The sequence below is a fragment of the Hipposideros armiger genome, unplaced genomic scaffold (genome assembly GCF_001890085.2).
Source record: "Hipposideros armiger isolate ML-2016 unplaced genomic scaffold, ASM189008v1 scaffold_84, whole genome shotgun sequence".
Classification (NCBI taxonomy): Eukaryota; Metazoa; Chordata; class Mammalia; order Chiroptera; family Hipposideridae; genus Hipposideros; species Hipposideros armiger.
This window is the reverse complement of record NW_017731434.1, coordinates 1,361,600-1,373,608: the sequence shown is the minus strand read 5'-3', so window position 1 is coordinate 1,373,608 and position 12,009 is coordinate 1,361,600. Positions and strand designations below refer to the sequence as shown.

General features: G+C 40.4%; 1 protein-coding gene across 5 annotated transcripts in view; it reads left to right on the top strand.

Annotated features, from left to right (window-relative positions):
- Positions 1–12,009, top strand: part of SLC44A5 (solute carrier family 44 member 5) — a 334,991-nt gene that overhangs the window by 202,365 nt on the left and 120,617 nt on the right. For all 5 annotated transcript variants that reach the window (XR_002124199.1, XM_019644059.1, XM_019644057.1 and 2 more), the window contains exon 2: positions 9,893–9,941. Coding sequence is in view for 4 of the 5 variants with exons in the window: in XM_019644059.1 (XP_019499604.1) it covers positions 9,893–9,941 (49 nt within the window). In the remaining variant the exon portion in view is untranslated. The remainder of the gene's footprint in view (positions 1–9,892; positions 9,942–12,009) is intronic.

Sequence of the window (12,009 nt, the reverse complement as noted above, 5' to 3'; positions counted from 1 at the left end):
CCATATATCAGGAGAGAGTCAGAGACCTCACACATATGAAAGGTTCAAGGGCAAAAATTAAAATGAGGTATAGATGGCTTTCTGAGCCAAGGATGAGATAAGGCACCTTAGTGCTTCAGTAAGGAGGAAGGTCACCATAGGCCAAGAAAGAGAGTAGATGTTCAGTAATTAGTAATTCAGTAGTTTGCCCTGCCAGATGGGTCAAAAAGGTTATCCTTGATAATCTCTTATTATGGGCAAGTTTCCTAATTTGAATTCTTCTAGGTAGTTAAGGAGAGGCAGAAGTTTCTCTTGAAGCCCTAAGGGTCTCGGTTGCCTTTAGCTCAAAATAATCTACATATCACAGAGGCACATCTTGGGGTGACTCGTTCTGAACCCCTACGCTACTATCTGTCATTTTATAGATGAGAAAATGGAAGTTCAGAGAGAAAAAAAGTAACTCTTCCAAGATCACAAAGCTTGTAGGTGGCAGAGACAACATTTGATATCAGGTATTTAGTACTCAATTTTAATTTACCAGTATGGGATACTGTCTCCCTTACTTCCTTTGTTCTCTCCTACTGGTCTTGACATACAAATAGATGCTGAGTAAGTGTTTGTGATAAGGTGGATAATTTTACACATCGATGCAATTATAAGAGTCTATTAAGTTGCCTTTAATCCAAGTTGAAATCTACTTCAAATGATTAGCTGGACATTGTCAGGATTGCTCTCCTATTTGTATTTTCATAACCTCAATTAAAGGCATGAGAGTTCAAAAATACACTGACATTCTTTCTAGATTTACTCTATAAATGTTTATTGAGTGCCTGTTATGTGTATACCAGGCACCCAAGTAGGTAATAGCAGTAGAACAATAACCAGGAACTAGGTCCTGCCCTAACAGGGCTATGAATCCAGTAAGAGAAATAGTGATGTGTATTAGCTTCCTCTTGCTGCTGTAGTGAATTACCAGAAATGTGGAGGCTTAAAATCACACAAATTTATCATCTTACAATTCTGGAGGTCAGAAGTCCAAAATTAGTCTCAATAGTCTAAATCAAGGAATGGGCAGGACTGCATTTCCTTCAAGAGGCTCTAGGGGATAATTCATTTTCTTACTTTTTCCACCTTCTAGAGGTGGTCACATTCTTTGACCCATGAGTCCCGTCCATCTGGAAAGCCAGCAATGACCACAGTTTCTCACACTGCATCATTCTGATCTTGTTTACATCAGTGTATCTCCTTTGACTGTTCTGTCTCCATTGAAGGACTCTTGTGATTGGGTTTATCTAGATAATCCAGGATAATCTCCCTATCTCATGGTTCTCAACTTAATCACATCTGCAGAGACTCTTGCTGTGCAAGTCTTTCAAACTGTGTATTCACAAGTTTGGGTGGTTAGGACATGGATATTTGTCTACCACAGCATGTAAAAAGGCCTCGTGGTACAGTGTACTAAGTGCAACAGTGCAAATAATAGAAGTACGTATGTCTCAGAGATCAATGGAATTAGCTACTGTGGGTTGGATTATATGAAATTTCTCAACATTGGCCTCCAGTCAAGTGGGCTCCACCCACTGGCGGAGTAGCCAGTAGCACATCTTGGTCCTTATTCTTTCCTCAAGGATGAGTTGGAAGTTTGTAAAGAGAACTGTAGGCTTCCTTTAGCCATTGCCAAGGGAAGGAAGAGGGGAAAGTCATATTATTCAAAGGGCACTATGATGCAAAACACCTGATTTTGGAGGGATACCATAGCAGTACAGAATTGCTAGAATTTCAAGTTTGAAGTGAGGGATGTTAGGAGATGAGGCTGGTGAGATAGGCCAGATCATGAAAGGCAGTGTGTGCTGGGCTGAGAAGTAGGGACATTACCCTGTAACAAATGGCAAAGAACGTGGTTCCTTACCCTTTGTTAAGACTTGGAGGAAAGGGAGCCCTTTCCTTGGATGAAGTGACAGGCCCTCATTTATAAACACAAAACCATAAACACATTTGAAAAATAGAGTAAAACAAGTATTTATTCACAATTCTCTACTGGCTGTTGCTGAATATTAAAAGCAAGACTTAATTTTTTGTACGACATCATTTTTTCGAAGCTTATTCGAAAGTTATCTGACTTGGTTGCTTTTAATGGTGCTGTTTTAAATACTTGTTTGCCCCACCTTAGTTCCCTTTTGGCTCTCTAAATCACACTAGGTTCTCTGAGGGGGAATATACTGAAGGAATAAAATTAAATGTTCCAGATTTCTGCTTTTTATAACTAATCAATGGTAGTTATATTGTCATTTCCTTTGAGAAACAGGCTGCTTATGAAGAAAAGAGTCTTTCAAGCATGACTGGCTGCTTTATCTTGCCATTTGCATTCAAAAGAGTCATATGAAATCTGCACCCATGAATTGAATTAATTACCTGGACTGTTTTTCTTAATCTTTATGAATTATTCTAGTAAGAAGAATTATAGTGTATGAGTGCAGCACCAGCTGTTAACTACAATAACAGATGTGTAACTGTTTATTATGAATATTTTTAGTGATTCTATTGTCATAATAATTTTGGTGATCAAAGAGTCATGTGAACTTAAGAAGCTTTTCATATGATTATCTAATTTTAATTTTTTTCTTTTTCTTTAAGTGAGAAATATGAACTGTATTCAACTAGCTAAGCTATGTGATAGTGAAACATTGTGGCTTTTTTCATTTAGCTGGCTCCTCAGTCTGTTTATTCCAGAGATGCAATTAGAGCACATGAGGGCCTCTGAAAAAGTGATGCCCTGTATTGATTTCAGGAAATAAAAAATTTGCATGACAATACAAGTTCAGCTAGCAAACGGGGCAGGCTGAAGTCATCACTTTCCAGCTGTCATTACTGGATGGAATCAGCTAAATCTTATCATTTGATTGTGGTTTTAGTGTATTTCCAACTGAAATATAAGGCAGCCGGGATTTACAATCAGAATGTGTCACCTTTTCAGACAGATTTGACAATAGCATTTCATTTACACTGCAATCTGCTTTTTCACTTGGTGAGTACAAATCACAGCAAAATTGAAAGCCAGCCTAGATACTTTTAAACCAGTTTTGCCTATCTTTAATGTAAAAAGTGAGTAATTACAGGATCAATAAAAGATTCCAACCCCTTTCAACCTACCTCCCGTCCCTGGACTCATCTGTGGAATTTCTCTAAGATCGCTCATGAGAAATTTACTGCCAATTGGCCCAACACAGGCTGTAGGGTCAGACCATCGGCCTCCCAATTACACAGCCACCTCTTGTTAGCTGAGTGGGCTAGGGCAAACTTGCTTACCCTTGAGTGCCTCAACTTCCTCACCTGTAAAATGGAATGATAATAATGGTATACATCACAGAATTATCAGGAGCATTACATGACATTATAAGTATACCACCATTATTGTGTCGCACAGCTCAAGGGGGTACGATTCACATTGTTCTTTGTGGAATTGTGCAAAGCGGCCTATCCATGTGTAAAGCCTTTATAGCCGTCCCTGGTACACATAAATATTCACTTAATAATCATTTCTCTGTGGAATTTATAATCCTCCTTCTTTCTTGAAATATTTTGGCTTTCCTGAATGTCCCTTACCTGTTTCTCTTCCTATAACTGTTTCACCACACCTCTTACCCTTAATTGTGGTGTTTCCCAAAGCTCATATATATCACGATGACCTGCTTTCCTCTTAATCAGTCAGGTTTTCTCTGTTATGTACAGCCAGAATGAAGGGCCATGTATGAACTGAGATAGAGCTTAAGAATGAAATTCAGAATAAATCAAGTCATCTAGTGCTCTCTAAGTCTGACTGTACAGCAGAATTATTGGATGGGACTTTTTAAAAATACACATTTCCAGGTGTGCCCCAGACATACAGAATTGTTGTATTTGGTGGTGTGGAAGGGCTGGAAACATGTACCTGCCCCCCAAAGTTTTTGAGGTATGTCAGCTGTTCAGCCAGTTTGGGGAGCTGAAATCTGGCCCAGCAAGAATACCAGCATTAACATTCCACATCGTAGTGGAAGATCCGAGTCCTAGGGCACAGGGGCTGGCAGGTTGGTAGAAAGTGGAAGCCAAGTTTAGAGTCAGTCAGGAGACACTTACCTGTTCGTGAATCCCTCTGTGCCCCATGGCACCCCCATCGTGTCTCTGTCATGGCTACCACACAGTTTTGAAATTATACAGAGGGTGCCAAAAAAATGTATACACATTTTAAGAAAGGGAAACTATATTTAAATTGTAATACTCAACATATACTGATAACAAAAATGAATACAAATCATGTTTGACTTCTGCAATTACAAGAGGTGCTCAAAGTGGTTACCATCAGCGTCCAGACACTTCTGATTACGGCAAACTACTGCTTGAGCAACGTTGACCAAAGTGTCCACTTGTGTACATTTTTTTGGCACCCTTGGTATTTCTTAATCATATGTGAGATTCGTGAAAGCAGAGTTAGTCTCAAGAATTCATCCTTAATTTGTTGGTTTTCTTTAATATTTTGATTGGATTCTTTTCTCTTTGCTTTTTGTGTATTTTTTGTATAGTTTTGGTTTATGGTTACTGTGTGGTTCATATGTATCCATCTATAGCAATCTGTTTTAAGCTGATAGGCACTTAAGTTCAATTGCATTCTAAAAGCACATTTTTACTCCTCTCTCCCCTGTTTATGTTTTTGACGTCATGTTTTATATCTTTTTGTTTTGTGTATCTCCTGATTACTTATTAGTTATAGTGAATTTTGCTACTGTTGTCTTTTAACCTTCCTATCAACTTTTGAAGTGCTTAATTCACTGTGATTATTGTATATTTGCCTTTACTAGTGAGATTTTTTTTTACTCTGTGTTTTCTTATTTCTGGTTATGGCCTTTTACTTTCTGCATAAAGAAGATCTGTTAACATTTCCTGTAAAGCTGGTTTAGTGCTTGTGAACTCCTTTAGTTTTCGCTTGTCTGAGAAACTCTTTCTCTCTCCTTCAATTCTAAATGATAACCTTTCTGGATAAAGTGTTCCAGGTTATAGATTCCTTTCTTTGAGCACTTTAAATATCTCCTGACACGCCCTTCTGGTCTGAATCCTCACCACCTGTTTATTGCAAGAATATAATAAATGTGGTTAAATGAATTGTTGAAATATCAGTCAAGCTAAGCAAGTGCATATATTGGTGGGACTCTTTGGATGCCCTGAACTGAAGTGAACTAGCAAAAAAAGCAAGGAAGGGGACTTCAGTATAAGGATACAAGGTATCATGAAACTCAACCCTGGGCCTCAGGTGGGGACTGGAACAGGAAGTTCAGATCCACCAGGTCTCCCATCTCTGCTTCTCTTTGTACATTTGCTGCAGTAATTCCTTTCTGAAAGCCAGCTTTCTCTGCTTCTCTGCTCTTCAGGCTTTATATTTTGCAGTTCTAATCTCCCACTCACTAACTCACCGTCCATTCTAATTCTAAATTCCTGGAATGGAGTGGCCAGGAGTGACTGGCCCAGCATGGGTCTCGTGTCCAAACCAGGTCCAGTCACTGATAGGGAATAGCCACACGAGAAAGACATGGCTGGAGGCGAACCCCTGTGGGTGAGAGCGGTCAGTTCCCAGAGAAAGGGGGGGTTAGACACACTGAAACGTATTTGTTGTTGGGGGGCAGAGTCAGACAAGCAGTTAAAAAAGAGAAGCTGACAATGTGTCAGAGAACTTGACATTGAAGACTATACAGACAGTCTCAAACAGGAAACATTTTATACACTTCCCCTTAAAGTAGGAACCTATGTTGGCGTGGGAAGGTGTGACCAAGGGGATTTGTTTTGCTGCAGTGAGACTGGCAGAGTGTGGATCTCAGGTGGATCATCATCTATCAGCTGTGTGACGATGGGCATGTTTCTTAGTCTCTCCATGCCTTGGTTTTTACACATGTAGGATGAGGGTTATGCTAGTTTTCAATCCACTTACATAATAAGGTTACTGTTCAAACAAAGTAAATAAAATGATGCAAAAAAGCACTTAGTGCAGTGCTTAGCACTTAATGCTAAAAACATGTTAAGCATGATCGTTATTGTCATTATGAAAACATTTCTCTATATACCTGATAGATCCTGACATTCTGTTCTTCTTTACGGAGCTCATTGCTTTTCATGACATAAACTTTATGACTTCCGAATATGTACCTCAAGACTTGACCCGAAGCTCCAGTTTCTTTTTTTTTTTTAAAGATTTTTTATTGGGGAATTGGGGGGATGGGAACAGTGCTGGGGAGTTGGAGGAAGGGGAACAGACAAGTTGCTGTCGTTTTGTTCTTCAATCTAGTTGTGGAGGATGTTGCTTCACTGGCCCAAGTTGGCACCATCATTGCGCTCTTCTTGGGCGAGGCAGATCAGTCGCCGGCTTCTGGACGGCCGCTCACTGCGGCTGCTGGCCGCTCACGCTGGCTGCTGGCCACACACGGTAGCCCATGGCAATCCACTGCCACAGGGACTGCAGCCCACGCCGTCGCCGGCAACTCATGGCAGCCCAGCTCCAGATTGAGCTGTTGTTCAGCATCTCAGCTGCGGAGGGCAGTGTCACTGGCCCTCATATGTGGGATCCAAACCGGGGTCCTCTGGCATCCCAAGCGAGTTCTTAACCATTGCGCCACTCAGCCAGCCCCGAAGCTCCAGTTTCTTTTTTTTTTTTTTTTTTTTTTAAGCTGAGCCATCCTGCTACCTGTTGGCAGCTCAGCGGCTGCTCAGCTCGGGCTGGACTCGAACCGCTGTTGCTCAGAGCTCAAACTCTTGAGCGAGCTCTTAACCAACTGAGCCACTCGGCCGGCCCATCCAGTTTCTTAACTGCAGTTGAATGCTGGACTTTCAATTCGATGTCACTTCAAACTCAAAAAGAGCAAAATAAATCTCATGCTCTTTTTCTTATAATGACTTTATAATTTCTTCTACCTATTAACATTCTCAATTGTTTTGATAGTATTAACCTTTCCTTAAACCAAAAGACCAGAAGTGATTGAGAATCATAATTTCTAGGTTTATAGTCTCTTGATTTAGAGTTGTATTTGACATCTCTCTTTTATACTCCAAGTCTCACCAGGCATCAAGTTCTATATTTATCTTTTCATGTAATTGCATGACTAATAATGAACATTTATTGGGGGCTTGCTAAGTGCCAGCCACTGTTCTAAGCACTTTCACAGGTATTAATTCATTTAATCATCATAACAACTTATGGCACAGGTACTATTATTATCCTCATTTACAAATATGGAAACTGAGACTCGGAGGAGTGACATGATCTGTTTAGGGTCATTCTGATAGAAAGCGACAGAGAACAAGCAGTCTGAATCTAGAGCCATTACTCCTGACCCGCGAGCCACACGAGCACTGTGATGAACCTTGAATCTCTCTTTCTATTCCTTCCATCACCACTTGGGCAGTGGCTCACATTACTTCACTTCTATTACTGCAATAGACTCCCAGTTGTTCTCAGTTGGTCTCCTGGATTTTGCACTTTGTGATACAACTTGCATACTGCTGCTAGATTGCTCTTCCTTAAGCACTGCTTCTACCACGTCATCCATTTGGTCAGAATCCTTCTGTGGCTCCCTATGGCCTAGAGTGTATAAAATAACTTCCATCCCTGGTTATTTGTGCTTTCTGTAGTCTGATCCCATACTATCTGTTCAGCTTTATTTTTTCCTCCTCCTTTTCCATTATCCAATCCTTCAATCAGGCTGAGCTTTCCATCCATACAAACATGATATTCCTTCCTCTCTGTGACTTCATTCATCTCTACAGGTCTAAACTTTACCTGTCCATCTCAAACTATCATGGCTCTGGGAAACCTTTCCTGACTGATCTTTACTAAATATGATGTTTCCTTCCTGAGAACTCTCCGAACACTTTCTTTGTACCCCTCTTATAATGTGATATTCTGCCTTGTATTATAGTGATTTGTGTACTTTTCTTATTTCTCTCCCTGTTCTCCAGCTTGTTAACTTGTTGAAGTAGAAACTGTGTTTCAATGAACCTTCTATTCCCCTCAATGCTTCTTTCAATGCACAGCGTGTAACAGGTGATCGATAGTCACTGGATTTAACAGAGTTCTAGCTTCACCTACCCAGAATGTTTCTCCTTTCCTTTTTGTTTTACTCTAGTCTTTCACAAAAATCTTATCTATTGAATCCTCTTGACTGCTCTAGTCCTTGATGAAACCCACTTTCTTGGAATTTTTATAACACTTGAGGCCAATACCACACAATTTAGTACTTTTTTTTTTAAGATTTTTATTCGGGAATTGGGGAAAGGGGAACAGACAAGTTGCTGTCGTTTTGTTCTTCAGTCTAGTTGTGGAGGACGTTGCTTCACTGGCCCAAGTTGGCACCATCATTGTGCTCTTCCTGGGCGAGGCAGATCAGTCGCCAGCCTCTGGACGGCCGCTCACACTGGCTGCTGGCTGCTCACATTGGCTGTTGGCTACACACGGTAGCCCATGGCAACCCATCTGCCCATCACTGGCGACTCATGGCAGCCCAGCTCCAGGTTGAGCTGTTGTTCAGCATCTTAGCTGTAGAGGGCAGTGTCACTGGCCCTCATATGTGGGAATGGAACTGGGGCCCTCTGGTGTCCCAAGCCAGCTCTTAATCAACACGCCACTCGGCCAGCCCAATTTAGTACTTTATTAATTGTTTTATATGGTATATTCATTGTTCATGGGGCCCGACACAGGACCTAGTGTATAAAGATTCTCAAGAGGTATTTGTTGAATGAGTCAATATGTGGCTCTTGCCCCACCAGGTGTAAGGTCTCCAAGAGAGGGAACCCATGTTACCTATCTTCTGTATCCCCTCAGAGTTCTCAGCATACAGTAGGTGCTTTCTGAATATTCGCTAAATGACTGGCTCTTAGATTTCTGTTGTAAGCCTGTCCTTCCCTTCCTGTTGTTCTACCATCAGCCTGTGATTACATTAAAGAGGCCTTTGAGTTCTTAGCTTAATTTCCCCATAGAGTATAGGCAAAGCTAGATTGCAGACACATAAGGGACTTTTTCCAATCCCTTTTGAAATTCTGTCCTTAATTCAGTACCAGGCCTTCGTACAGGGACAAAATCCTAAAGAAAAGGGTGGTAGTGGTCAGGTTGGAGGAGAAAAGTCACGGGTTGGGGATTGCAAAATTCAGATCTTTGGCCAGAAATGATTTTACAGAACTTATTACTGAGTCTGCCCATATAGTACATGTGAAGGAAACAAAGCCATTCAATGTGTACCTTGTGTTGTTTAAAGATGAGGGTAATATATTGCAATCATGATGCAACAATGAAGACTAGGGCATCTCCCCAGATGGCATAAAGTCTGGTAATAGATCTAAAAAAAAAAAAATCAATAAAAATGATGTTTATGTAATAATGATTTGTATATTCCATACAGCCAACATGGCAGAGACCAATAGTGACTAATATTCCAACTTCTTGAAGGAAAGCCTGATCTACTGAGAGGAAAGGGAGAATGGGGATAAGCAGGCATCTCTGTTATACTGTGCACCTCACAACTACTGAGCGATACTTGCCATGGTGGGTGGTAAAATTGATTTGCAGACTGGTAGGGCTTCAAATTTCGCTATGCAGTATGTACTCTATAATGTTGCTACTCAGACCAGTAAGAGGATATGTGCACAGGGTGCATAGAATATAGTCATTAACAACTCCTTTTAGTCTTGCTTCTAGCTGGAGAGAGGAAGGATTGACAGCTGTAACCAAGACATAATTGTAACCAAGACATAATGAAATCTCACTGGACCAAAGAATGAATTCAACACTGCACTGAGCAATGGACTAGCCAAGATGTAGATTTCTCTTTATTAATATTTTATATGTATTGATTTGTCATGTCGTTGTCTTATGTCCTTAAAAAGCTCTTTGTTTTAAATGCAGGTGATCCAAGGACATTTGATCCAGATTTCAAGGGACCTGTCGTCAACAGGTAAGCAATTCTTTCCTTGTGGCTATATTTTTTAACAAACACAGAAAGCTTGTTTTTTGGTACCATTTTCCAGTCAATGGACAATTGTGTCTCCCATGAAGGGAAAATGACTAATTTTTAGCCTAAATGTCACCTTATTTATACAGGGAAAGTACAGAGAATAAATCTATCCATGAGCCATGAATATCCTTTCCTGTTGAGCAAATGAGCTGTTTAAGTTTGTATTTCTCAAAAAGACAAGCCAAAAAAAAATATTAAAAAGCTTTACAAGCTTTAACTACTTTGTGGAGAAGTGCACACATTCGAGTAGTTGTTTCAGGCACCTGTTTACTCTGTGATTCACCAACGCGAAGGCAGAGTTGCTATGCCAACTTCCTCCTCACCAGGTATTCATGCTACTCAGCTTCCAAAAGCAGAGCAACCATACACCAATGCCTCATGTATGCTTTAGCATATTTTAAAATACTCTGGGGAAATATGTACTTGTCTCAACTGGTGCTTCTCCCCCAAGGTTGCATAGCATTTAAAAATGATCCAATAACTCATAGGCCTCTTTTATTATTATTTGTTTACCCTTGATTCCTAGGCTTCCTACTAATCAAAAAGGGGGTTTGCAGGGTAGAAGAGCTAAAACTGAAGAGAAAATTATGCTGTTGGTGGCTGGGTTTTGCTTAGCTTTGACATTGATTTCCGGCAGTCGTGTGTCATAATAAACTGTGATGTGTGATAATGAGCAGCACGCTCATTTGCATTTGCCAACCATCACCATGTACATTAGCATTTACTGTTGTGTCCCTCTGCTATCCTAGCTTTAAACAAATGTGTATTCAATGTATTCTAATTCTGTAAAATCCAAGTCATTTGTTTGGGGTTACTCATTCAAAGGTGTATAGATGCCTTCTTTAGAATAATTCTGAAATCTCTCTCATTCTCTCCATGGTAATGCCATGAATACATTTTGTCATCCAGTGTACAAACGGCCTCTTTCAATATGGAGGTTACTTTTGCTGTACTTGCATTCATTTTATAATAACTAATTTTTGACAATTGAATTTAGCTTATTAGCTTCAAAGGAACTATAGATATAATCTAGATTCTTCAACAGTAGTGATGATGATGATGATGATAATGATGATGATGACAATAAGAGGAGGAGGAGGAGGAGGAAGGAGAAGTAGGAGAAGAAGGAGAAGGGGAAGAAGAAAAAAATGAGCTGCCACATTTGAACAGATGAAATACAGATTACAGATGTGCCTTTTCTAGCCAAACAGAAGGAAGCAGAGTTAGGCGTAGCTGGCTTATGTGTGGGGAAGGAGATGCGATTTCTCTGTATTCACTCACTTAGACTTTATTTAAAGCCTAAAGTCTAAACAACTGTGATAATCACTGTGAAGAAAGTAATTTATTTTTTACCTTGGACCTTTTATGATGCCCTAGGCACCACAAAGGCCTTCAGAGGTGAAATGGTCATTGCGTGGCCATACCTCCCCCACTCTTCAATCCAAGAACATGGGAAGGTGTTGTAAAACCACTGGGGCTCAGCTATAGGAAGACACAGTGGGCCCATTTGTAACTTTTTAGGCTGTAGGGTTCTATAATGCCCTTTCTGGGAAAATAATTGGGCTGTTTAAGGAGCAGTGAGGAACCCCAGATTCTTCACATTACCTTTAGCAGCAAGGCCAGCTTTCATAACACCTTTTGCTTACGTAATGTCACTTTCCTCCTTAGAAAGCCAGTCTTATCTGATATTCAGGCAGACCCTCACAGCACTCTCTGCTTGTCGTCCACCATGTTCTGCACTCTCTCTCCACTCACAAGGACATAATTTTGTGCCTAGTGATCACCCAACTGTAGTTGTTTCCAGAAGAGGTGAAGGAACGATGGTAATGCCACAGGAGTGATGAACTCAGTTTCTTATTTGTTCCCATATACTAAGAATTGGGTATATGGAAGCTATTGTCTCATCATGTTGACCAAAAAAAAAATAGTTTTGATAATTTAAGGTGTTTTCCAGCCCCTTTTGGAAAAGTAGTTATCCAGTGCCCATGTTTTCTCCCCTATATGCAAC